Below are 27,822 nucleotides of genomic sequence, written 5' to 3'. Positions count from 1 at the left end.
AGATCTTTTTTAATAAAAGAATCTTCAAGAAATAAAAAACACAGCCCCAAAACTTAAAACAAGAATAAGAAGGACTACATAGAAAAGCCTGTTCTAAGCCTGCCATTTATAGCAAAGAGTAGCAATTGCTCCCATGGAATTTAATCAGACAATCATTAGGAAAGTCATTAGCTGATAGATTTTATTTTGGCAACTAAAGATAAGATATCAGCAGGGACTACAACGGCAAAAAAAAAAAAAAAAAAAAGATAATATCAAACGACCCTTCACACATATCAAATGTTCAATTACAAGCAGTTAGAAGAGTGGCTTTTGGAGGACTTAGGCTGATCTGCCAGCACAGTCATATCTTCATTACCCTCTCTGGCCAACCCCAAAGAGCAGAGGGCAAGAAACCCTGTGCAATAATTGGCACTATGGAGTCCAGGAATCCAGGACAAGGTAAATTACTGGTGAGGAGGCTTTATTGTGCATGTTCCTGGCAGACAGGCATGTGCAGCTCTGGCAATGGTCATCCTGGTAGGTGTTACCATTCCTGACCCAGCACAGCGGGGCTGAGCACTGCAGGTGTGGCCAGAACCTGCACCTGCTTGGTTGGCCCCTACCAGGGTTTTGCAAGTAAGGATAGACAAGGCCAGAGAGCACCCCAACCTTCCCAACACACATCCCAAAGAACGAGGGAGCTGCCTCCAAATCCACACAGATCATGCAGTGCAATGCCAGGGAAACACCCAGAAAGCAGTCGGAGTTCTGAGCCTTTGGGGAAGTTACACTGATGTCTGAGAGCAGCAAGAGGAGCTGGCAGTGGGAAGCAGAGCTGTCACATCCTTTGTGACAGATAACCCAAGTTTAAGTCAAAACCAACCAGAGTTTTGCTTCTACAGAATTTTCCAGTCCTTTTCCTGCAACAGTCAATCCTCTGTGATTAATTACACCCTGATTTACTGAGATCAGAACAGATGGGACCACAGAGAGCCATGTACAAAATAATAATTATTCACATAAGCCTCTTTCTTCATGTAAACTGTAACTTTGCAAATGCTGGAAAAGGGAGTTCTTTCCATTAACACAATTTCTCTGGCTGTAATTAGTCCTGTAGGAGGATTATTACTTCTCTTATCATTAGTAAGAGAGAAAAGATAATTTGCCACAACACGCTTGACTTCAGTGCCATTGGTGGCTGTGGCTGCTGTTCAGGGCCATTGGGAATCACTGCAAGGGTCTCACTCACCCCTTCAAGCCAACACCACAGGCCATGAGATCCTCCCTGCAGGACTTGCTGTGTGGCGTTGCATTAAATAGCTAAAACAGCAGCGCAGGAGGTTACTCTGGGTTTGTTCCAGCCAGCCCCTCCACCCCCACACACTGCACACACCCCAGCACACAGCCCCGTGCAGCCACCTACACCCCGCCAGTGCATCACCCTGACAGCTCTCCACACGCTGGGTGAAATTTATTCAACGTCTCCACAGTCTATTAAACGACCCAAAAATTCCAGCCAGCGCCCCACGCAGCACAGGCTGGATTTCCACATCAGGACAAGGGATTTACAGAACAGCACAGCCCATAGAGTGGTGCAAACCAGGGGGAATTATCTGCGTCTCTGTCCTGCCCCTTTCCAGCCATTATCAAAATATTTGTGTAGGAGATGTGTTTGGATACTGGCTGGACGCTGATACTCGATAACCAGCAGACAGGCACAGCAGCAAAGCTGCCGGCACCGAGTCCAGCTGCGGATGCCGCATTTTAGCGCTGCAGTGCCGCCACTCCTGCGGCCACCGACAGAAACGCCACCTCCTTGGGTGGCCGGCATCGTGCCCTCGGAGCCGCCACAAAGCCCCGGGGATTGCCCGTTCTGCTGCCACGCCAAGCCCTGCCCTTGGCTCCCCGGGCTGCGGCCGCCCGCCAGGACAGCTGGCACTGGGCAGCGCACGGCCCCGGCACGTGGGTGCTGCCCACCCCACGGCAAACACGGGCAACACCCAGCCTGGCAAGGAATTTACCCAGCCCCACGGGTGAGCTGGAGCGCCAAAAGAGAGCCCTTGAACGAGACAGTTCTCTGGAGATCACCTTCTCCCAGCAGCCGCTGGCACTGCCGGAGCCCCCGGCACAGGGCTGCTCTGGGAATGCCAAGGCGACACGAGGGACAGGCCACCCTCTGCCCGGCTGGGCCCAGACACGGCCTGAGGCCACGTCTCATGGGCATCGTGTGCCCGGGGCTTATTTTCAAGCACTCAGCCAATCCTTTGCTCCAGGCAACTTGAAAACCCCTTTCCCCCCGTGGTGCAATTCCCACCTTACTCCGAGGGGCCCTGCGCCATCTTGTGGCCGTTGCTGAAACTGAGGGAAACGTAACCAAATCTCTTCAGATTTCACATTTGGTTTTAGGTAATTTCTATCCTTTTTTTTTCAGAGGGTAAACCAGTTTCACCAGCAGCTGTGAAATTCCAGCCAAGTTCCCAGATGATCAAGTAGACAGAGGTGCTGCAGTGTAGCACCTTTCCCCCAAATGAGGTGCCAAGTCCCTTTGCCACAACAAATAATGTGGTGTGATTTTCCAGGTGACATGAAACAGATCAAAGCAATTTTACATTACCAAAACGGCTATTTGGCGCATTTTCAGAAAATGGTCTGAAACATCCCACAGCATTCTCCTGGAAAAACTGGCAGCCCATGGCTTGGACAGGCACACTCTTCACTGCATTAGGAGCTACCTAGATGGACACACCTCAAATCCTGTGTCCAGTTCTGGGCCCCTCACTCCATGAAAGACATTGAGGGGCATGTCCAAAGGAGGGCAACAAAGTTGGTGAAGGGTCTGCTTTCCATCCTTATTTTGTATCTAAATGCACAGGCCCAGGTGACTGACCTCTTGTGCTACCTGCCCAGTTACATTCTTGGTCTTCAGAAATGCCGATAAATAATAGCATCAGCTGGACCCTGTCCATCCCTACCCCGCCATACAATTAGCAGTCCAGAGGAAAGGCAAAAAGCAGCCAGCCTTCCCAAAGTGCAGGGGTTTGGTTTTAAAAAAAATTAACTTGGTCATTACAAGCAGAAATACTCTGAACTGCCCCCTCCCCATCATAAACAACTGATAAAAAGAGAAAAAAAAGAGGGGGGGATATCAGAGTTCACGTCCTCCTTTTCAGTACTAATTGCTCATAGCAACCAAGCTGCAGGAAATTAGACAAATTCACTTTTTATCTGCAAACACAGAGAAAAATTCCCCATGTGTTTAGAACAGTGGGGGTGGTTTTTACCTCTAGGACAGCACATCAAAACAATAAAATGCCTGGCAGTGCTCTCCTTACTGAGGGATGGGATATGACCAGAACTTGGCTGGGTTGCAGAAGTGCCCAATAGATTTTAAGGAACTTTAACTGATAAGAAACGCTTTACTCTCTAGCTGGTTGGCAGCTCAAGCTTCACCTTTCTTGCACTCTAGGAAAGTCTGGGTCAGCCCGTGCCCTTCACAGCGTTACTCTGAAAGCTTTACCGGCCGAGCTGAGACTCACACATCACTCGGTGCTTTAGTTCTGTGTGCCCAGGCGGTGCCTGCACCCAGCCAGCGCTGTGGCTCTGGCCTGGATTTACCGATACCCTCAGCTTGGCCGCTGCGCCCCCTTGCCCCACAGCGAGCTCTGGGGTCTCCAGGGGCGCCGCAGGACGCTGTGTCCCGCCCAGCGGGCTCAGGGTGCCGGGCTCGGGGTGCCGCTCACCTGCGCTCAGCTCAGCCGAGCCAGCCCCGGGCGGGGGGAGCGGAGCAGCGGCGGGGGCCGGGGGCGGAGCGCGGCAGGCGCGGACCCTTGCGCCTCTTTCCCCGCGGTGTCGGCGCGGAGGCAGCGCGGGGATGCGGGCGCCCGGCGCCGCTGCCGCCTGCGGGGACGGCCGGGACGAGGCGGGCCGGTGCCTGAGCCCCGCGGGGCGGCTGGCGGCCGCCGTGTGCCTGGGCGCCGTGGGCAGCCTGGGCTTCTGCAGCAACCTGCTGGTGCTGCTGCTCTTCTGGCGCTTCCGGGCGCTGCGCTCCCCCATCAACCTGCTGCTGCTCAACATCGCGCTCAGCGACCTGCTGGGCTGCGCCCTGGGCACCCCGCTCGGGCTGAGCGCGGGGGCCGCCGCCGCACCGGGGGCCGCCTGCGCCTGGCACGGCTTCGCCACCGCCCTCTGCGGTGAGTGGGACCCGACCGGGCCGGGGGGCGGCCGGGAACCGGGGGGGGCGGGGGCTGCGGGGGCTGCACCCGCGGAGCGGAGGGCACGGCTGGGCCCGCCGGGAGGGGACGGGACAGCCCCGGCAGCTCCGGGGAGGACAGGGGAGAAGACGGGCCAGCCCCTGCAGCGGGGGCAGAGCCCCACACGGGCAGGCGCGGTGGGTGCGCGCCCGGGTGCGCGCAGGCGGGAGAGCGGCGGGTGCGGTGAAGCTCGGGCTGTGCGTGGGGAGCGGGACACCCGGCACGCCAGGAGCGCAGGGCTGGGGCTACTTTCCCAGCTTCAGTGGTTGTTTTTCTGGAAAAAGCCCATAAGCCCCCAGGCAGCGTTAAGTGTGAGTCCTCATTCAGGCTCCAAAGTGTGTTTCCAGCGGCTACGGAAGAGCTGTACAAACTTTAAAGGATGAAAACGGAGCGTAGGATCATAGCCTCGTTTAGGTTAGAAAAGATCTTTAAACTCATCGAGTTCAATTACTAACCTAGCACTGCCAGGCCCACCACTAAACCCTGTCCCTGAGTGCCACATCTCAGCAGCTCTGAGTCTCCACAGCTGCGATTTCTTGGAAAGCTTGGTGGCTTCCAGCCCTGATCCCAGATCCCACTGCAGGAGTGGGAAGCACTGGGCTGGACAGGCCAGCAGAAAAGAGCAGCCCTGTGTGCCTCTACCTTTACCCAGCCCTGTCTTCACCTGCCAGCCAGGCACACAGAGGGAGAGCCCCTGTGCAGTGGTGGTGGTGAGGGGGCTGTGGGGACAGCAGGTACAGTATAAATCATGTTATACATAACAATATCTCGTGGTTTAAAGCTTCCCAGTGCTGACAATCTCTCCCAACCTGCTGTACCACTGCAGACACTGGCACACATCGGAGGGGCTCTCCCCAGCCAGCACTCATATGGAGCAGAGGCTTTAACCAGCAGAGCATCCCTCTGCCCATCAGGACAGACCTGAACAATGCGAGGACCACAGCTCAGCCTGGCATCCAGGCTTCACAGAGCCACTTTAGGAGACACTCACACTGCTTATGCACACTCTAAAGATGTATTTGCAGCAGCTGCAGTTCGGATGTTTGCTGCCATCTCTTTCCCTCATAAAGTTATACATGGTAACAAGCCAGCTTTGTGCATGTAAAACCTTTACTTGGCAAGGAAAGTTTACCAGGAGTATGTCAGCATCCAGCAATATTCCCTTGTACAGGCCAGCATCGCTTCCACAGTGCAACCTGGGAAGTGTGTGTGGAGGGAAATTGCAAACTCTTATATCAGCTTTAGAAATTAACTCCCCTTCAGCATTTCTGCATGCAAAAGAAGTTTTTGATTTGCTGCTGGTGATTTTATTGCCCCATTTGTGTCTGCTGGGAGTACCCCAATTGCAGGAGACCAGTAACTGTCTCTGCAAAGGCTCATGAGCTGCTTGCCCCCCTGAGGGGGACACACCGGGGCACTTGCTGGCACAGGGGGCTTCAGGACATGGGTTTAATCTACAGCTCTTCATTATGCAGAGCATGAAATCCTTATGAAAACCCTGTGGGACTTCTCCAAGAAGGGTTCAGAAAGCTGCACTTTGGAGCTGGCAGAGGAGCACCAGATCAGCTCCACACTTAGGGCAAATCTAGATAATTTTCTCTAATTTTACATGTGCAGCAAGAACAAAATCTGATGGAGAAGCCAGGATTTTGCTGCAGGTCACACACACACACACACACACGTATCCATTCAGACAGATGTGCTTAATTATTGATCAGCATTTATAACTGGCTTTGGCTGGACACATGTTTAAACACCCCCAGCTTTTGGTGAGTGGGGTCAGGCTCTCAGCACCTCTTGCTCTTAGGGGGACACCTCCAGTCCCAGTCCCACCGAGTTTCCAAAGCCAATGCCATCAGGCTCATCCAGAGCTTGAAATATTTTGGGAGAACATACAGCAAAGCCTTCATTCATTCACTTTTGCTGATACAAGTGTCTGGTTTGATACAGGCATCATCTCGCTCATCTCCCTGGCTGTGCTTTCGTACGAGCGTTACTGCACCATGACGAGAACAACAGAGGCTGACACCACAAACTACAGGAAAACATGGACAGGCATCATCCTGTCCTGGACATACTCCTTGCTCTGGACTGTTCCGCCACTTTTTGGCTGGAGCAGCTATGGGCCAGAAGGACCAGGAATAACCTGCTCCGTGAACTGGCATTCCAAGGATGCCAACAACGCGTCCTACATCGTCTGTCTTTTCATCTTCTGCCTCGTAATCCCATTTGCCATCATTGTCTATTCATACGGGAAGCTGCTCTGTGCTGTGAGACAGGTAAGTTGATTCCTCAGCTGCCTTTTGTCTGTGACCCCAAACCAGGCAGAAGCCAATGATCACCATTTTCCACCTTTAGAACTCCTCTGCTGTCACATGTGCTGCCAGCCCTGGAAACTGCCTCTCCTGTGACTGTCCTGGTGACAGGCTCCAGACTACCAGGGCTTTACAAGTCACACTCAGGTTTGTGCAGCTGGAGGTCCCTATGACAGCATCACAGATGAGGGAAGTTTGCTAGAGCACTCTAGATACTTCACATTACCCCTAATTAAAACTAGGAAAGATTTACCTACCTTGATGAGATTGGTCCTAGGATTTAAATCTGCAGGAATGCTATGGAGAGGTGGGCATTATCAGCAGGTCCAGCAGCTGCATGGTCAGGGGAGGGTGTGGGAGCTGTGATTTCTGAAGATCAGCGGAATATTTGGTACCAAACACCGTCAGGGCAGCACCATCAGGCAGCTGGAAATGCCAATGCAGAGATTTGTCCTCCTTTGTGGAGAACATCTGCCTTTAGCCACGAATCCTGGGGTGTGATGGACCAGCACTGCCTGCTCATGGCACAGTGATGCTGGGAGAGACCCATGAGCATGGCAGCCCCTCTTTGGGGACCAGTCTGTGGACAGGCAAGGACTTTCTCTCAGTACAAAAGGGTCATTCACCCCCTAAACACCTCCACATTGGGTCCCTGCACCCTAGGAGCCCACCCCAGGCTGGGCCCCAGCTCCATCAGTGTTACCAGACTTCACTTGGGCTCACCTCATGCAGTGAGCACCTGAAAGATAAGAGGGAATTAGATAAAGGTCACTCTATGAGCCACATTTGCAGATGTAAACATTTAATTTAAGCTTGTTACCGTCAGGGACTTTAGGCAGAAGTAAATTAAATCAGTGGAGATGTTTAAATTAATCCTCATACCCCCCAGCCCATTGTCTTGTTATAAATACCTTTTGTTCCCCCTGAAAGCCAGCTCAGTCCTCTCTGGTCATCCTTTGCTGGGAACAGCTGCTTCTCCTGCACCACCATGGACCAGTCTCCTGAGTGCAGGCAAGGGCTGGCTTTCATAGGACTTCAGTGTTTTTCCATCTTTAAGAGCTAAAAATACTGTTTTAGAGGTGCTGCTTGTTGCAAGGTATTCACAGCAGCTGGGACTGGAGCAGGTCCTGCCTGCAAGAGAGGCTGTTCCTCTCCAAAGCTCCTCTAGGGGCAAGAAACAAGAAGAAAACCTGCTTTCCTGTCAAAGGCTGTGCTGTGTGGTGTGTCAGAGTGACCCTCACAGCTTGGACAAGCTCTCCTGGCTCTGCCCTCCCCAGTGCCAGCAGAGCCTTTATTTCTGCTGGAGCTGCACCTGTGCAGGAGCACTGGAGGGTGTAAGTTTTTACATTAAATACTCTTCTCACTTATGCAGCCATCACATAAAAAGTTACATTTGGGCTCAGGAGAGCTGTCTGTCCTTCAGGACCGCTGTGGCCACTAACCAGGGTGAGTTACACCACAGTTCAGGCAGCAGCAGAGCTCAGCAGCTTTAGCAGAGCCCTCTGTGAATGCAGCGAGCAATGGGATCCCTTCAGTGATGTGAGCTGCTCCACCAGGGACCAGAGTGGCATGGAAAAGGGACAGGGTGGTGGCAGGGGCTGTTACCCTCCCTGTCAGATGGGTGACAACTCTAAAGGTCAGGAGCTGCCTTTCCTGGGCTCTCTGGTCCTGCAGGAATCCCAAAACATGGGAAAATAATATGAAAATTATTCTGTCTGGATCTGAATTATCCTTTCATGAAGGGGGATTTTCCATGAAGAGGGAAAGTCAAAACTGGATGGTACTGTGGATGCACCTGGGCTCATTTGGGAAGACAGGAGGGAGGGGAGGTGCAGGGGCAGAAGCCCCAGAGCCTCTCTCCTGCCTCCTGCCCTGGCCCAGGCAGTGTCCCCATTCCCATCTCCAGTGCCATGCCCATTCCTGACCCAGGCTGCTCTTAGATGGTTGTGCTGCTGCCCAGGATCTCCCTGGGCAACAAGGTGCAGAAGCAGCAAAATTCCCGGTGTGTGTAAGAGAGAGAGAGAGAAAAAAAGGAACAAAATAAGCTTCACATGCCAGCTGAATATTTAAAGAATTGAACAACAGACATTTGTGGTTTTAGTGGACCCCAAATTATAGGCAACACTCTGTAAGCCTTTAATAGTGCTTTCAGCTCCTGCCATGAAAAGCTGCCTTTAACTTAGATTATCTGCACCACTTACAGGAGTAAAACTGTACTGGGAGATCAGGGTGTTTGGTTTCAGCCAGGCATGAAAAATTGTATCCTTTCGCTTGACATTTGTATTTTCATGCTCTGATTTCTGACCTGATTGTCATCACAGGAGATATGCAGGGATGCTCAAACTCTGGGAAGTCGGTCTCGGCTCCCATTCCCACTGTATTGCTTCAAGGTCACAGTTTCAATAAACTTGAAGACAATTGTCACCACTAAGAGCGGGTCTGTTTTTCCTCCCATGTCTTGTTTTAGGCAGGGGATGGTCAGAAGGAAGGGTTTGCTCTGAGCCATTTAAAATCAATACCACAGGCTGGGATGTATTACAGTACACTATTGACAATAAATTGGAATTCTGAAAGCAACCATTAGAAAATGAGGGCTATCAAGGTTCCCAAACACATTGAGCTTTAGTCTTAATTATCTCATTTCTGAGCAGTCTTTCTGCTTTGATACAGGTCTCATACCTCCCCTATGAAGGACTGTGCAGGGCCCAGGCAGAAGCAAAGGCTGCTGCTTTCCTGGGGAAGCAAGAGCACGATGCAGTTGTGCACTGGCAGCCAGCTGGGTGAGAGGGTTCATCTCTGCTTCCTGGGGTTCCTGCACAGGGGCTTCACCACAGTGCCCCAGGGGATGGCAGGAGGTGGCTGTGCCCCCCATGTCCAGTCCCATTCTTGAAAGGGACCTGCTAGCAGAAATCTGCCAGCTGGGGTTTGCTGCAGAGAGCAGGGATGCTTTAGGATGGCCTTGGTTTTGTTAGCAGAGCCTCGAGACCGTGTTACTGCTCCTACAGCTGAGTATGCAGCCCCAGAGGAGTACACAGGATCTCATCCATGCTCCATGCCACAGCAGAGAAGCTGTAATCCCTCAGCTCAGATCACCTTGGGAGAATGACAGAATTTATGAAGGTTTAGAAATGACAGAAGTGAAGCAGAGCCTGGGAGGCAGCCAGCAACCAGGCTGAGCAAGCTGTGAGAAGCAGAAAAGCATATCTGCCTCTTCCTCTGCAGAGCCTGGTGCCCTCAGAGGGCCTGGCAGCCAGGGTCAGAGGTTGTTGGGGTAACCTGTTCCAGTGCTCAGGGGGAAGCACACAGTGCTGCTTGCAGCAGGGCAAACCCTGTGGGATGTGAAGCTGGGCAGTGCAGGGAGGCTGGATTCATCCTCATCCAAAGCCCCCTGGCTGGTTGGAAAAGCTTGGTCGTGTCTATAACGTCTACAAAAGTACTCCAGCCAGCAGAAACAGTGCACATGGACCTTCAAAGACAACTTTGGCAATGCAAAGTTAAGGGGCTACCAAAAACCAGTAGTTCAGAATTTCTTCTAGTACAAGTACTTGGTAGCCAGCATTGGGTTCACCCCGAGCTCATGGATGTCCTGAAGAATGAAGGGCTCTCCCTGGCTATTCCTGTGTTTCAGCAGTTTGCACAGCCCCAGGTGTGGTGTGTACAGATGCCCAGTATGGACCTGCCTGGGTAAACCACCTGGTCAAACATGATCTGCATCCCAGCTTCCAGCTGGAAATAGCCAGCTCACTGAAAGCACCACACAAGCAAAACCCATGAATCCTGCAGGAGACAACCATTCTGCTACCAGGTTTTGGAACAGCTGTAGTCAGCACATGCAACCTTAAAAATGCTCGCTGGAAACAGATAAATCATTTTGTGAGCACAGGGATTAGAAGGTCATTAATTAGAGTCATTGACAAGCTTGGCTGAGTCCTCTCCCATGACTTGTCAAAATGCAGATATAATCGATTCCAGCTTTTGTGTCGCTACATTACAGTGTGGTTGGGTTTTTTTCCCTTTAATTCTCAGACAAGCTACGCTTCTATTATCTCTTTGACAAATGAATCCGAGGGCCTGCCTTCAAATTATTGACCAGTGCTCGTCCTAATAGATCAGGGCAAGGGTCAATATTCTGCTTTTCTGCACAGACTCCTGCCCTGGGTTGAGTCACATCAGGGTAAATCTACCTCAAGCAGTAATCACAGGCAAGGCAGGAAAAGCCAACACCTTGGCATGGTTTCCACCAGCCCTCTGCCCCCTTGGTCCCTCAAGTGTTATGGAAAAGAAAAAAGTGCAGCAAGTAGGCATGTGATGTGTTACATGTTAATTTCATTATGTCAATTAGCAAGTCCAACAGTTTCTAATGCTGGGGTAATAGCTTCATACAGCATGGGCAGGAGAAACTGGGGGAGAACAGCACTTTTCCAGCAATTCCCTTCCAGCGGCAGGAAGGGGAAAGGGTGATTACACCACTCCTTCAGCATTAATCTGGCCAGCATGAATAGCAACAATAAACTGAGACTGAACTGGGCATGTGAGACAGACACATTCCCAAAGGCAGGAACCATGACAGGTTAAGCACTGGAACACCTCAGACACCAGGGAAGAGAAAATCAGTCTTGAGACAGCTGAGCCCAGAAGAGCTGCAGAAACCATGCATGTCAGTGATCAAAGAGGGCAATCACCTTTAGAAACGGGATCGATCCACCCACGCGCAGGATAACCAGAGAATTGGCTTTCTTTGCTTCAATTGACTTCAGTCCCAGTGAAAATGCGGCGGGGGGTGTTTCTGTATTTCCCCACTCGGACGGTAGCAGGAGCTCTGCCCATTCGAGATGCTCGAATTCGCGTTCAGTTGGTCTCTGCTGCAGGTTCCCCTTCTCAGAGCTGCGGGAAGGGCTCTTTCTTCCCTCGGCAGCAGCAGCAGCTGTGGGCAGTGGAGGATCTGATACCTACGTGAATACAAAGCACGTGTGAGAGGAGGGCCAGAGCCCAGGTGCTGGCTCTGGAGCCACGGACAACATTTCCCCCTTCGGGATACTGTGATTCCCTGGAGGATTTGCTTAAAGAGGGCACTGCCTGTTCTCAGCTTCTACAGAGAGCTGGAGGGGAGATAGCTCGTGCTGTGCCACAGCATGGTTTGGCCAACAGCAGTCGTCACCTGGTGAATACATTAAGGATTTTTCTAATTTTTTGAAAACAAAGCAGCTGTAACATTTTTTTTCTCCTGAAGCGCAAATATTTTTCCACAGGAGCTTCCAAACCTCAGATGTGTCCAAGCCCGTGCAGTGAGGGAAGCAGAGCCTTGCAGAGCACTCTCGCTTAGGACAGCAGGGAGCAGCCGTGCCCCGCGGGCTGAGTTCCCCTGCCCTCCTGCCCAGAGAACGCATTCCCTCCTCCACTGGCTCCTCCTGGTACTCCGCTGTGTATCACAGATAACACTTGAGAAGACCTCCACTCGCAGTAAGAAGAACATACTCTCACCACAGTCATTACTGATTAAAGAATCAACGCAAGATGCAGAAGGAGGGGAACCAAAGCTGTGTGAACATCAGTGGTGCTGAGATGTTTTAATAACCATTCTCACTGACAGATTCCTAACTCCAAAGGACATCCCTGCACAGTAAGCCCCCAAGCCTGGAAGCACCCTGGCTGTGTTACAGGGAACTCAGTGACTGAGAAGGATGAGGCCACACTTCCAACCCAGCAGCCTCCCAGCCTGCACTCGGTATTCCAACCTTTGCAAACAACAACCAGGATGAATTATTTTAATATTCTGGTATTTGAGATTAAAAATTTACCCCCTTTAGTGATTAAAATACCTCTCCTTACAGCCCTCTATGTTTATAACAGCAAGTGAGGAACTGAATTTAGATATAAATCTTGATCTTAAATCATGTGGTTCACCCTTGAGAGGACAGAGGTGGGTGTAAGAGGATGCTGCTAGCACTTCAAAGGATGTCTGAGCCATAGAGCTCCTCCCCTGCACACCACAAGGCCCTCACTGTGACTCCTTTAGCACCTTCCAAGCCCTCTCAGAAATGAGGTACTACAGCAGAGGTGAAAGACATCAGCACAGCAGCTGGAATTGGATTTCTTCTCTCTCTCCTCTCACATCCCTATAAGCTTTGGCAGAGGTCTGTGTTAATACTGGAAACAGCAGCTTCCAGAGAGCCATCAGTAGTGGATGGTCCCTGCATGGGCTGTGTGATCTCCTGCCAGCAGGACACGGCCTGAGACCACCTTCCTTTGCTTACAGCCAGCTTTAAGTGCTTTTGGCCAAATTTCCACAGTACCATTCTTGTTAACACACTTACCACAGGAGATTTTCCACAGCCTTCACTTATGGGAAGAGATGATTTGCAAAGGCAAATCTTCACCCAACTCTTAGTGCTGGGCAGCACCAGGAGCACAGCCTGAGGGTCAGAATTTTGTTTGGACCCACCAAACTAGTGGGTGTCCTCTTTGTATGAACAGGCAAACTTGGGATATTTTGGTGCAAACCCAGCTCATTAAGGTACATGAACATACCCTGTATTTAGGGTTGAAGCTGAGGCAGAAGCATTAGTGGGATTTGGAGCACAAGACATTTTGTACATCATGAACGGTCACATTTGTCATCCGGTTCCCTTCCCTGTGATACAGCCAAGTGAGGTGGAAGTCTCCACAGCATTCCAAAAGCAAGGAGAGGCTCAGGGCAACCCAAACTGTGTGTCAATTACTGAGGGAGAAAAAGGTAAAATATCACAGGAAAAAATCAGGGGAAAAGGAAATGTTTGATTAGAAAAATCGATAATTTATGTGGACTGTTGTCAAGCTTGAGTGCTACAAATGTATTCATGTGGCTGAGGATTTCTCTGCCTTTTCACAGGCCCTCTGAAGAGAGGGGGCCATCTCTCAGCTGTGCGGGTCACAGACATCACTCTTGAATCTCTGCTTGGGCAAGAAGTGGGCATGGGGCAGTGCAGGGGAGGCCAGAAACCTTGAGCAGGGAAAGCAGAGCACTCCTAAGTGAAGCCAAACTCGAGGCTCAGCTCACAGCCTAACACCTCTTCTGCAAAAGAAGGACGGAATTCTGGTTGAAATTATTTAGCAGTTGGAGGCAAAAGCAATTTCTTACAGATGTTTTATTCCTTCCTGTGCATAAGGTGTTCCATTATCCATAAAAATACACTTAGTCCCAGGCAAGAAACCAAGAATCAAGAATGCTGTGGTTATGGAAGAAAGGTGCAACTGCTACTGCAAGGCTCTCCACAGCCCACAGACAGGCTTTCTTCCACCCTGGAAATCCTGAGGTAGGATTTCCAGCCTTGAGAATAATTGTGGGGGTTTGCCTGTGAAACTAATACCCACTGTTTTAAATCAGTTTCCATTTCCACTCTGCCAGCTCAGCTTTGCTGGGTGTGCAGCTGGGGCTGGCAGAGCCCCCTGGTTTCAGCCACGGCACAGCAGGAAGCTCTGCTGCCCTTGCAGAAAAGGGCGCTGCATTTTCTGTGACTTTCAGAGGACTGATAAACCCTTTTCATTTCACATCTTCTACAAAACATCACCCCCACCTCACACTCCCCCATCCCCCCAAAAGCATGCAGAAATATACATCTATATGTATATGTAAATCAGAGGGGCTTCTAATTGTCCTCTTCCATATAGGAAGGACCTGGGCCCCAGCCAGTAGGGACAGGGCTTAGCTGGTGTTGCACAAAGGGCACTGCATAAGGTTTGTCTTTCACTCAGACAAAGGAATTTAGATTTTTGTCATCAATGATAAAGCTAAGCCTCACGATATGTCAATTTACCAGATCTAGTGCAGGTAATCAGCACGCTGGGAAGCCAGGAGGCAGAGGTTTCCAAGTGACAAATGAGCAAGGAAGCTGCTTTTTGCCTCACATCATTTTGAGTCTCCAGCTTTGCTCTTCCCCATCTCCCCCTGTGCTGTCCTGCAGACTGATCCGCTGGGCTCAAGGCTGTTTCCTCACTGTTTTGTGGGGTAAAAGCTCCAGGTCTGTCAGAAGCAGAGCTCTCCTCTCACAAGACAAGCATTAAAACAGACATGGAACAGAGCTGGCAACTTGCTTTCCTCACTCTCATTTTCATGGCAAGGCACTGAATGGATGAGACTTTTAAGAAAGCCAATGCTTCACTGTGAATGCAGGTAATGAATTTCTAGCTTCTATGATTGCACTTAAAGGCTTTTAAATATAATTCAAAGGTTTGAATGCTAGGAGGGATAGAAAAAAGTTCCTTCAAAATAAAATCTAATTTGTTCTTGCAACATTTCTGTATGGGAGTGTCAGCTGTTTATCTCCTCTCCAAGCAAAACTTTTAAAATTAGTATTTGGACAGATCATGAAATACTGTTAAACCAGCACTGAATGACTGCCCACTGTTTTAGAACTTCAAGGAAATTCTCATATAATCATAGAATGGGTTGTGCTGGGTTTGAAGGGACCTTAAAGACCATCTAATCCCAACCCCAAAGGGTTGGGGGTTTCCCCTGAAGCATTCAATTTAGCTACCTACATTTATAAATTCTTAGAAGCAGTGCATATGCTGATGTGCAGGGACCACCAGGAATTCTCACATCCTCTTCAGAAGAAATTGGACTGACCTTCAATGCACAGGCTATGCAATTTAATTGCATCTCCATTAGGTTATAGTTTGGTTCCTCAGTGCGTATTCAAACAGCCACAGCCATGAATTCTCCAGGGCAGAGCATAACTGAGTATATCTGATTTCACAGCTCTTGGGCTCTTTCTAATGAACAGGCAGTGATGCCTGAAGGTGTTCAGCTGCTGCCACAGCCCAGGAGTGCCTGTGCTGCCCCTTTTGTTCTCTGCTTTGCTCACATAAGACAGGGGCTCAGCTGGAGTGCTCAGGCCAGCACATACACAGTTTGGTTGAGGTTTTTTTCCCTTTATCTCCCTTATTCTGACATTTCTCAAGGACCATCCTGTTACTCCCACGAATGTTGCTGCCAATTCTCAAAGCTCTAAATAGTATGGTGGTTTCACAAGACAACAGAAGACATAGTCAGTCACTCAGCTGAGATTCTCACATAACCCTGAAGATTCAGGAGCTCTTCACAGTGGGACCTTCATGGCTGAACCTCCCAGCTGGCCATGGGTACACTCAGCTGTGCTCTCCAGGCCTGGATGTCACTGAGCAATTTCCATATCCAGTGCTGAAAACACGTATTTTACTTTCCTAGTAAAGTGATGACTGTTATTTCTGCACAGTGTCAGCAATATCAACCAGGAATTTGCTGTGCCCACAGTGACCTCTGTTTAAACCTGTCCTTATTGTTTGTTGCATTAGTCACTCATCCATGTCCTTGTATCTGTGACATCCAATGCCACACTGCACAAACACTATTTGTGAGCATTTCTGCTCCTACACTGGGAGGATGGTTGTGTAAGTTCCCAGTTATGGTCAGTGAAATTTTAAAAAAGGCAAATTAATCACTTCTGCAGGCTGAATCACCACCTTGAGGTGCTTCTCTGCAGTAGAAAACACAAAGTAACTTAGCCAGTACATGACAGATCTCAGCACAGGGACTGTCCTTCTCCTATGTTCATGGTCACCTCCACCATGGGACCTGTCTGACAGCAGAGGATAATACATAGCACAGGCACATCATGGTTCAGCCTGTCCCTGGCAGAGGCAAACAGGGAGCACAACAAACTCCTGCATCCAGCAAGCCCCAAAGTCATGGGTTGCATTGAGAGAGTGCATATTCCATGGAAATGCCTCTATAATGTAGGGGATTAACTACTGCACTGGCCACAGCATTTGGCATCTTTGTGACCAAGCTTCAGTGGAGTTTTACTGGAAAGGGCACAGCAGAGTGAGCTCTGGGATGAAAAGGACAGCTTACGTGCAGAGTGAGCGCACAGTAACATTTCCACTGCATTAACCTTCCTTCTGCTCACATCAGTGGCTGTGGAATGTGACTCCAGCCCACGGGGAACCATCTCTTCACCACCCACAGCAGTTCCCAACATCAGCCTTTACTGCATGCCCATGGCAGGGACTGGGTGCTGAGCAGAGCCCAGGAGAAACGGGGTCAGCACCTTACCTGGGTGTGCTGGGTGGGTGTGGATATGCCCCGCTCTTCCTGACCCTTTCGTTGGCTTCCCATGGGAAAATCAACACCCATGGGAAGCAAAAGAAAAGGACATTGTAAGAGCAAGATGGGGCCAGGGCTTCCAACTCCCCAGTCTCGCTAACTCAGTACACTGGGCCACACATTCAACAAATAGAAGGCATGATACAGAGGCAAAACAAATTTTAGGAAACCGAAAAGATCATTTTAGAAGAAACAGAGACTCAAATTCTGGCGAAGAAAATACAAAGGCTATAAAAGCACATTTTTTCATGGCTCTTTTCTATACCAAAACCTACAGAAATAGAGAGATTTTAAAAACAAATTTCTTGCACATGAGATTGAGGTTTAGATTTTTGACCAAACCAGAAGCAAAGGACAGTGTAGAGCAGGTCAGTGCACTGCCAGGGTACCCCTGTGCTAAACTCCTGCAGTGGCATTGCTGCTGGTAACCTGAAGCCAGGAACAGCCTGAGCTGACTTTCCAGTCTCCATGGGCCAGCAACTAAAGGCAAGCATGGGCCAGACTTGTGCTCTTACCTTTCCTGGAAGTTATCAAGACAAAATTAAACTAAAAACCCACAGCACCACTCACCAGCATAATTTTTACATAGCTCTTTGCTTTGTCCAGATACAGAGGGTGATCTGATGCCAAGTCAAGGCACAGCCCACAGTTATAAGGTATAGCCAAGTCACCATCTGCTGATGGGGTGCAGCAACATTTCAAGGTTGCTGGGTTTGTTTAGTTTTGCAAAAGTTTTCTGCATGTGTGCCAAATATGAATATCTCAGGTTTCCTTGACTGACCAGGAGAGCCTTGTAGTTGAAAGCAAAAATGCTTCAAGAAGAGTTACAGCAGTGGGAGCATGCTCAAACTTTCTGGCCTCATAGGATGAAAATAATAATTTCCTGCTGCTGGCAAGGAAATGGAAACCTTTCCTTGCTTACCCATGAAGCCATTCCCTGACATCAGCAGTCTGAAAACTGCAAGCTTTTCTCTTTTTTTTAGGAAAGCATAAAATACTTCAGAAGTCAAGAGAGCAATACCTAGTAGAGTTTACCCGAGAAGGGAGCACTGCCCAGGCAGAACATGCAGCAGCAGAAGTCCCCTGCTGGCTTTAAGTTCAAGCCAGTGACCAGAAGCAGCTGTTCCTCCCTGTGCAGCTCCGTGCCACACCACAGCAAGATGTGCAGGAGGAGATGTGGAGAGCAAGCATTACACAGCTCCCTGTGACCTGAGCCCTGCTCAAGGTTATTAAATGAGAAATCCCTCCAGAGTCCTCCTCCCATGCCCAGCCTCAGACCAGCCTGATTTCGATCTAGAAAACATCAGTTAAACATTTGTCCTCTCTGACCTTATCTGAAGGAAGAGGTTGTTTGGTTTCCTTTTCTAAAATTTATAGAAATCAACAGAACAAAAAGGAGCTTTTGGTTTTCCTCGAGGTGCTCCACATGCAAGGCATCACCCACCACCTGCCCCAGGTGTCTCCTGGCACAGAGGGTGGACAGGAGGATCTCAGGAAGGCACAAAGAAACTGGGATTTGTGTGGGGATACAGAACCCTGGCAGCTGGTGCCAATGCCTTTCAGTGCTTCTTGTCAGGAGCCTTAAATACCAAGCGCACATGATGCAAAATGCAACCCCTCTCATCTCCATCCTTGTTTCCACCCCAATCCAGCTGTTTGGACTTCATCACACAGCCTGAGTGTAGTTTTGTACCAAGGTGTGGCAAACTCTCAGAAAATCCACACACAGGGAATGTGCCGTACAAAATTCTTATCAACACCATGAGATACAATATAAAAAGATAAATGTGAGCTTTCTGTCTGAGATGTCTGTGAATAAATCTGAGCTACTGATGCCTGTGGGTGGCTCTGAGCGAAATATTCACTTCTCACTAATGGAAATATTTTGATTAACAACTTTATTTGCCTGGTGGCAAATACCACTTTTTTCCTTTTAAATCACAGACAAGTGTCATAAAAGATTTCATTTGCACGTTAACAAGATATTTATAAAGTACTTGGTATTTGAGTTCCCTCAGCAGGCAATTACAGATATGTTCTATTTTTTGATCAGTTTTGGTGAGGTTTTTTAATTAGTCTCAAGGTGACTTCCAGCACTCAAATACATCCCAACGGATACCCCATAAAACTGCTCATAATAATTAGTTCCTCGTGCTTACTGCGGCACTTCTCAGTGCAGGCATTACACAGCCATCACTGAAAGGTCAGGTTTTCAAAACACACTGAAAACTAGGAAACAGGGGTGAGGCATGGGCCAGCAGTGTTTATATGCAATGTGATTTACTTTCAAGTATGTGTGAACCCAAAGTCCAGAGGAGGAGCCTGTTGTAAATCACTTTAATTCAAGTGCTGCCTTTTCCCATGGATTCAGGGAAGGAAGTTCTCTCAACCCCCATTCTTCATGTTCTCACCTGCCCCAGTGCCCTGTGGGTACAGGGCATTTCATCCTTGCTGGGGGATCACTCCTGGCAGGACTCGGGCAAGCCGTGGTTCTGGGAGCACTGGGAGCAGCTGTGCTCTGGTCAGACCAGGGCACATTCCTTCTCCTTGCCTCCAGCCCAGGATACTCCCGTTAAAAGCTGGGATTTACAGTAAGCTGGAGAAGGCTGCTGTAGATGAAGAGCACTTCTGCTGGTCCTGTTCCAGCTGTCAGGGACACACTCTGAGTACACAACACACCCACCCTGCCCAAGGCCAGGCAGCTCCTCTCCACCAGTTCAGGTGACGCTGCCAGCCCTGCCCTTAGTGCAGCGGCTCCAGCAGCTCCCATGCACCATCACCTGTGCCCAGTACAAGCAGTGCTAATGCCTTACTTGTGCCTCTGTCCCACCCAGGTGAGCAGCATCAACAAGGGGCTGGGCCGGAGCCGGGAGCAGCGCATCCTGGTCATGGTGGTGGTGATGGTGGTTTGCTTCCTCCTCTGCTGGCTGCCCTATGCAGCTGTGGCACTCATAGCTACCTTTGGGAAGCCTGGGCTCATCACCCCTGCAGCCAGCATCATCCCAGCCATCCTTGCCAAGAGCAGCACCGTCTACAACCCCATCATCTACGTATTTCTGAACAAACAGGTCAGTGAAATGCTCTCCTTCGTTCACGTGGGTTCAATGTATGCAAGGAGTGAGGAAATAGCGAGGGGAGGTAATGAGAGTATCAGTGACATCACTCAAATCCATGAGAGGGAAGCTCTAAAAAAGGGCTCCAAGGACCAAAATTATTCAACAAATCTGCACTTTTGGAAGATGGATGACCAACTTCCCACACATGCATATAGCAAAAGATAGGTCCTTCCTTTCCATTGCACAATTTGACAAAAAGAGAAGAAATTTGTGTTCTGGCAAGAGTGAAAGCACCAGAAATTGTCTGAGGTGACTCAGATATATGAAGTCTTGTAAGGATGTGACCTCTTGCTGCCCCACACTGAGCCCCAGCACAGCACATTGCCCACAGTAACTCCTCTTCTTCACAACATCAGCTCTCGCCTCCCTGATTTACTCTTTTAACCCCCCTCAAATCCTTCAGTTGCTCTTTGGTCCTGCTCTCCCCCCCTAAGAGCTGGTGGGAGCCATGACCAGCGAGGATCTGTCTGAAAGCACTGCCAGAGGAGCTGGCCCTGGAGCAGGGGACAGCACACAGCAGGCAGGAGCTGGGGTACCCTCAGCCAGGTCCAGCTCCATCAGCCCACTCACTCAGGAACATTTCACTGATTTTTGCATTGCTGGGATTATAGCAGGTGGATCATTTGTTTCTCAGAGTCCAGCAAATCCTCCACTTGAAATGAGTTTTGGAAGCTGTTAGGAAGCACAGGCAGTAAATTGCCCACTCTCTCTTGAAAACAAATGGAGATAGTAAAAGATTGATTTAAGTCTGGCTTAAATTAGCTGTGGGTGTTTTTTCTGGGACATGAGAAATTCCCAGGGAGGGAAAGTTTCCATGATACCATCCATCATCTCCACACCATCCATCAGCTCCACTCACTGTCACAAACAGCTCAGGGGGGTGCAGTCCCTTCTCTGCTCATGCTCAGCCACCTGCAGAATTCCCTGACATCTTCCCTGCAATAGGAGCACTTCTTTCCCTTCTCCTTTATTATTTAGCTTTTAAATAAACTCTCCCATGAAACTGCCTGGAACGTTGGAGAGCTGTTGCCATCCCTTACCGGGGAAAAGCCCCAAGCACACCAACACAAGGGTGACTCTGACTCCCTTGAAACATGTCCAACCCTGCTTAAATCCAGAGAGGCAGTTCAAAAATCACACACTGATCTTAACATGTGCATGGGCTGGAAAGAGCACTCCAAAACAACACAGACTGTGCAGAGGAGTTTTCTACAGCAATTCTTAATTAATCTTTTTACTAAATAGCTTGCTGAGAGGCAGCAGCTAGACACAAATTAAAGTGGGTTTATCCATGTCAGACTCCTTAAGTTCACCATAAACTTTTACTACTAGTGCTCCATACACACTTCATTTTGTTTGTGGAGGGGTTTTTTTGTTTGTTTTTGGTTTGGGATTTTTTAAAAATTCCACTTGGTTTCCATTGCTCAGTTAGTATTTTAGCAGCAATCAGTGCTCAGGGTTCTTCTCTACTCAGTGCAGAATAAGAAGTCAATAGTCTGGGTTTCTCTACACTCAGGAGAGAAGGCAGTAGAAGCACCTCAGACCAGAAGATGCTGCAGCCACCCAGAAGTGCCAGGCAGGTGAAAGCAGACGTGTTGGTCATCCAGAAAACCATGTTCAACACTGACACCATTCCTGAGGCTATGGAAATCTATAGGAGATGCCTTGACAGTTCACACAGCTGACATTTCCCTCTAGTTCTGTGCTATTTCTAAAACAATTCTATGTCCAGGCTCCCCCCCTACTTTGGTAAATGCTCACAAATCTCTAATCAGGATGGATAAAATCCAAGAACAGGCCAGATAAAATAATATTCACATGGAGGAAATGCATCCAGGCAAGGACTAGGTGAAGGTTAAACAGATTGAAGAGGCTCTCAAGCTGTAACAGAAATTTACTGGGGATTAAACAGCTACAGAAAGGTACCTGGGAAGAGCCACGTGAGCTTGACCATGAGGGGAGGGGGCAAAGCAAAAACTAGAAAATAGACACTACTCCCCACAAATTTTGAAGGTGCTTAATGTTTCAATGCTCAGTGGTGAGAGGCTGGTGAAAAATTTATGATTATTACAAAGTAAGTTTTTAATCCTGAGAAAATGCAGTTTTTCATTAAAAAAAAGCAACCTCAGCTGACACAAAAATTGTGTAAAACTTTTAAAAAGCCCTTTTCCCCAGCACATGAGGCTGCTGATGAAAAGGCAGCCTGATTTTTCTCTTGGCTGTTGATAACAAGAGTGGTCAGAGCTTGTTGCAGCTGCCTTGTACAAAGAATTACCAGTAATATTGTTTTGGACTCTTGAGTGTAGAGAGATTGGTTATCAGTGTTTGACCCTGCAGCTGTAGGGAGGCCATGCACACAATGCATACTACCTAAAATGCCTATTTTTCCAGCTACAGGCACTTTCCTTACCTTCATGCTTAGCACATTCCCTCTGCCCTCAGATACACAGAATGTTTTGCCATGCAACTGAAAAAATCTCTCCAGTTATGGATATTGAACAAACCCCTTGTGAGAGCTTAAACCAAGTTTTCATCTTTTCCCTGGTCAAACACAAATCAAACCAGCCAGCATCGATTTCATTGATTAGCCTCAATTAGTTCAATCCATACCACGCTTTTAGCAGTGGGATATATCCATAACCTGACTGCAGGCCAGCATGAGTGATTGTCAGCTCCCCAAAATCTCCATGCCACAGCAGTGTTTGCATCAGCTCAGTCAGCTGACAGGATCCTACAAACCTGAAAGCAGGCTGGAGACCATCAGTAATACTTGTAATCAATAAAAACACAGGACAACTGTTACAGACCTGTAACCTGTCCAAGAATTTTGTTTGTGGCTCTCTCCCCTCTGTACTACTTGTGCTGAGGTCAAGATCTCTTGGCACAATGACTTTTTTTTCCCACAAAACATTTCAACCTCTAATACAAAATATTATTACATCCATGTTGTTTCAGAGCTATCCCAGGAACTTAATTAATATAAAGACCATGAGATAAAGCCTGTCTTATAAAACCTGAGATGAATTAAATTCCTGCTAACTTGCTGTTCTCTTCATGTGACAGTTTTACAGGTGCTTTGTGGCGCTTCTGAGATGCAACAAATCCACCGAGAGTTCCACCAAGGCCCTGCCCAGGCCCTGCCGTGCCCTGCAGTGGGGACAGGGTGGTGTTGGCCCTGCAGGGACTTCCCTGGCTGGGCAACCCTTGGCTGGGCAACCCTTGGCCAAGAGCCCGTGCCCAGCACCGGGGGACACCGTGGCAGCTGCAGGAGCCGTGCCCAAGGCTCGCTGTGGCACCTGAGCGGGGCTGCCAGGCCAGCAGCCCTGCCGGCCACTGCCTTTGGGGCCTCCTGGCCTCACGGCAGGGTTCTGCCAGGTAACTTCAGTTTGCAGCTGCATTGCTAATGGAGAATTGCCCCTCTGCTCCCTCAGAGGCTGGTTTCACCAATAAACCATTGATCTGCTTAGCAAAGGCTCTTTCTCAATCAAATAACAGGAGTTTTTAAAAAGCAACAACAAAACCCAGGTTCTAAAGCCCTTCTGCCAAAGCCCAACCAAACCCACCCACCACAAAACAGAGGTCCAGAGCATGGTGCTGTATGACAGCCATAAGAAACAACCTGCATTTGAAGAGAGGAGGCAAACAGGCTCTCCAGGAGGGAATGATCAACTTGCAGATGGTCCCTCTCTCCCTGGTTTGGATTATGCTCCTCCATAAATTCTCACATTGCTTTTCAATACAAACCTGAATAGATTATGAAGAACTCTGCAGTTACAAAGTAAAGCTCTACTAAAATTTAAAGTGCATATATTGATTATGTTCCAAAGTTTAGAAATTGCAGTTGAAGCTTAAGAAAATAAGTCTTTTAAGGACTTCTCTTTTTAATTATCAGCTTACAAAGTTACTGCAGCAAAAAATAACTTCATCTCAACAGTGAATAAGCAACTCTGAATACACAGCACTCAGCTGGGTAAAGCCCTTGTCTCTGGAAATCTGCCAGTTTGTGAGCATTAGGAAAAACAAGAGTGTGTCCAGCCCTTTCTGGAAGTGTGGTATGAGGGCATTTGTGGAGCCAAAAGGGCCAGGCCAGTCAGCGAAGGCTGTGAGCAGTGAAGTACATCAGTGAAACCCTGCAGCACGGAGCAGGAGTGGGAACAGAGTGGTTTTACCCAGAATAGTCCATCAGGAAAGATGGTTGGGGACCTTCTACAGGGATCTTCCTCCTGGATCATGTTTGGGAAGGAAGGTGACAGATGGTGTCTCCTACAAACAGAAGAGCATTGGAAAGCCACGGAAGTGCAGCTGGAGGAAGAATTATAAACAGACAAACAAACTGGGAACGACCTTCTCCCTCATTAACTCTGAACACAATTTCAATATTTTGACAATATTTTCATCCCAAATTGGAAGGAAAATAGCATTAAATAGCACCATTCTGTGGAGAATTACTTTTCAAATCCCAAACTACATGAAAATGCCGTCTTTCAGAGGAGTTTCACACAGAAGCAAATCCACAGCCCTGCCAACACAGCTGTCAAAAACTTGTACTGCAGTGCTTTAATTACCATATATTAGCCAACACAGGGGTCTGGGTGAGTGAATACTCTGTGCATAGCACTACCAGGAACTACCTATTCCAAAACGATATTTTTGATTTTTCGGATGATCAAAGCTGTCTTTTTCTTCCAGGGATGTGGGTGTTGTTTTTTGGGTTTTTTTTTGCAATATTAACAAAAGCTTCCTCATAGACACAACATTATTTCACAACCTATTTCTTTGTTTATCCCTAAACCACAATTGTACTAATAACATAAATAATACCAAATGTTTTAAAATACAGAAGCAGAACCCATGAATTGAGGCTTTTACTGAGGTTGTATTAGTGGATGAAATCAAAGCAGTGGATGCATTTAGTGCTAAGCAATATTAATCAATTATTTATTCCCAAGTACATATTTTTAAAGGGTAGTTTGTTATTTTCAGATTAGAAAGCACGCCAGGAATTTTTCAGTTTTTATTTTCCCTTGATATTGTCTCTAGGTAGATTGTTAAATCCCAATATGAATTTTTACATTAATAATAATATTGCAGCTCTGTGACTGGTGGTTTTTGTCTATGCAAGGATCTGTCCTGTCTTAGAGTATACAAATCTGGTGTTGGAAGGTGCGTTTGAGGTGTTAAATAGTTCACAGTTTGTGATACAAATGTATGTTTCCAACGTGAATTGTTAGTTTCTGTTCTGTACCCTGTAACCTGCTGCAAACACCACCTGCAACTCAGCTCCAGAGAGCAGCTTGGAACTGCCCTGCTCGGAAACATGCAGGATGTTGTAGCTACAAATAAAAACATTCTCCTGGGGTACCTCACCAGCCTTATCTGCTGAACAACTCACTACCACAGCCCTCACACAATTCTCAGAACATGGCACCAGAGAGACAGCAACTACACTTGACTTCATTTGGGATACTCTGGCCAATTTGCTGGCTAATACGATCTAGGTGATACCAGTTTTATAAAAAACATACAGAAAAGGCCACCCACACACACCAGCACAAGCAAAACAACACAAAACCAAACACAAAAATCCCCAGATTCTAATTTACACTTCTGAAGTGAGAGTAAAATTCTCCTTCTTGAAAAGGAGGTACAGATCCCATTTTTTTCAATGAGTGTACAGCTCTATACTTTCTGAGATTTATGAGCAGCTTGTAATTTCATTTCAGCAGATGGATTTTCTGTCTGCAATAGCTGTCATTAAAGGAGATGATAATTTCATAACCATTTACCTGATTTTTTTTTTTTTAACAAAGCACGGTAGCTGTGTAACCAGCAGTATCATGGGGTGTTCAGCAATGAGTCAAGCCTTCCCTTACCTGTTTTTCAGCACCTTCAATATATGAAAAATTAGCTAAATGACCAAAATTCACTCCTAGCACTACTTTGCATCCTTTTTTTTTCATAATAAGGAAAAGCTGTTTGGCTTTGAACGTAGGCATTTCACTGCATGCAGACTCAATCCCTAGTAAACCCCTAGGATATCCCAAGAGAGACTTTGCAGAGTTTTCAGATGCAAATCCAAGAATTGGGTTTAGAGTCAAGCAAAACTGATACCAGAAAGGAAATGAATATTAAACAGTTCCAAGCAGCCCCGTTTCCTTTAGAGCTCCCCCTTCCTAGCATCAGGCAGGAGTAACAAAGGATGCTTACAGCACAACCACCATGCATGCACATGAGGGGGCCTTGCAGTGTCCCTTGGGACACATCAGATGTCACCTCCCAGAGGCACAGACCCCCTTGTACTGATTAGAGAAAAAGCCTTCAAATACTCTTTCCTTTTATATCTGGATTGTGTTGGCCCCGCTTCAGGAAGAAACACAAGGAAGCAGCACTGAGAAAAAGTCCCTTCAGGCAATGGGAGTTTTCTCACCACTATAAGGGAGCTTCAGGCCCACAGTCTGAAACTTAATTTTAAGCAAATCAGTTCTCAGTCACCCTCTGCCTCACCTTGAATTGAACATAAATACCAGTTTAGCTTTAAAAGACCCAGGTCCCAGATTAGAAGCAGAACAAGCACAAGTCCTATAGGAGAAGGAGGAACACCTGCTGGAGCTGCAGAGAGCTAACTCCCAAAGAAACTTGGGGTTACTGGCCACATGCAAGAGGGGACAGCCAGCACTCATTCTGGAGTTACCCTGCAGAGTTTCTGTCAATAAGCAGGCCAAGTCTGTGGCCAGGACAGCACCCAGAAAGGTAGGAAGCTGACATACATGTTATTTTTACTAGCACAGTACCAGGGGAGAACTAAACTTAGTGTGATTAACACTCACTGCAGTTGCTATAGTAACTGATTTCATTTGACTTCTACATGGGCTAGATTGCTTTTTTCTCCCCTAAGCCATAGAGAATATTGCCCAAAAAAGTGGTGCTCTTGAGTCACACTGTTGACAACTGAAATAACATCCAGCCCCCAGAAAATGTTTTTGTGTTTATTGGGTTTTCCCACCAAACTATAAACCAGTTCAATAACAGACAAACAAATTACAGCAGAATGACACCAGTACTTTAAGCAGCCCATAAAGGATTGTGCAACATTTTCATGATGTTTTGGCAATCCAAGTAGAGAGAATATACCAGGCATCCCCTTTTCTTTTCCTGATTCCTTGATTTTCTTGCTTTCACTGAGCACCAGCAAGTCCTGCTGGTAGGGCCAGTTGAACTTGCAGTCTGTGAACAACTTTTGCAGAGCACCTTTCACTTCCCCCCAAAGGTTTTCTTGCAGAAGGCCTTTCAGCACCTTTTCTTAGCAGGAGAGAGAAGGCAGCATCAAATTCTCTAGCTCTAGGTCATCATACATGTGCTTGCATGTAATTTTACTTTAGAATATGTTACTAGTTTTACTTTGCCAGAAGGCTGGAAGGCAACATTCAGCTAAGTGTGAAGCCGGTCTCTTACATGATGTGTAAGTTATCAGCTGTGATTTAAATGTAAAAGGACCATTTTAGCAGCAGTGTTGGGACTGCCAGTGAAATTTGTCACTGGGATGATAGAGACTGAGAGCTTTTCTAGCTCCTTCCACAAGATTTTCCAATTAGAAGTGGAGCAGAGAGTGTCTTGTAGGCAGCTCTTTAATTACAATGCTGGCATTAATTGTAACGTTACAATATTTGCTCCTCAGCAGAAAGAGAGGCTGTTTCCAATGAGGGAAAAAGTAAAGGTGAGGCAATTTTAGGCCATCAAATTCCTTTACTTAAAAGCTGGTTCTTCTTTGGGAGAGAGGAACCACTCTGGAGGGCACTGGGGCTCTAGACCTGCCTGCACAGGGACACAGAGGGAAATTGATTTGAGTTAACTTAGGGGTGTGGATTTAAAGTGAATGGGTTGATCTGCATTAAGTTGCTTTGATTCTGAGTTAGTCCTTACTCTACTTTCAGATATAATTAATCTGAAGTACCTGATAGTAAAGCAACACTATTTGAAGTCCAAGTCCACAGGAGGGTTTAACCAATTTAAACGATATCCATCATGGAGCCCTGCTC

At 47.9% G+C, this 27,822-nt stretch overlaps 1 protein-coding gene across 1 annotated transcript; it reads left to right on the top strand.

Annotated features, from left to right (window-relative positions):
• The first annotated feature begins 1,736 nt into the window (after positions 1-1,736).
• On the top strand, positions 1,737-25,825 carry LOC138114852 (uncharacterized). The gene is made up of 9 exons (XM_069024805.1): positions 1,737-1,944; positions 3,639-4,172; positions 6,183-6,511; positions 6,591-6,740; positions 9,218-9,327; positions 11,416-11,517; positions 19,091-19,191; positions 19,461-19,738; positions 22,850-25,825. The coding sequence occupies exons 1-9, from the start codon at positions 1,737-1,739 to the stop codon at positions 23,084-23,086; spliced, it is 2,049 nt and encodes a 682-aa protein (XP_068880906.1). The 3' UTR covers positions 23,087-25,825.
• Positions 25,826-27,822: the final 1,997 nt, after the last annotated feature.

This window comes from Aphelocoma coerulescens, chromosome 9 (assembly GCF_041296385.1).
Source record: "Aphelocoma coerulescens isolate FSJ_1873_10779 chromosome 9, UR_Acoe_1.0, whole genome shotgun sequence".
Taxonomy (NCBI): domain Eukaryota; kingdom Metazoa; phylum Chordata; class Aves; order Passeriformes; family Corvidae; genus Aphelocoma; species Aphelocoma coerulescens.
Note: the sequence above shows the minus strand (reverse complement) of the source record. Positions and strands in the feature narration are given on the sequence as shown.

Excerpts from the sequence above, each read along its gene's own strand:
- LOC138114852 (XM_069024805.1), top strand. The coding sequence starts at position 1,737 with ATGCCGCATTTTAGCGCTGCAGTGCCGCCACTCCTGCGGCCACCGACA. Across the intron at positions 4,173-6,182 it reads CTTCGCCACCGCCCTCTGCG|GCATCATCTCGCTCATCTCC; the intron begins GTGAGTGGGACC and ends GGTTTGATACAG. Across the intron at positions 9,328-11,415 it reads GTGCACTGGCAGCCAGCTGG|GTTCCCCTTCTCAGAGCTGC; the intron begins GTGAGAGGGTTC and ends TCTCTGCTGCAG.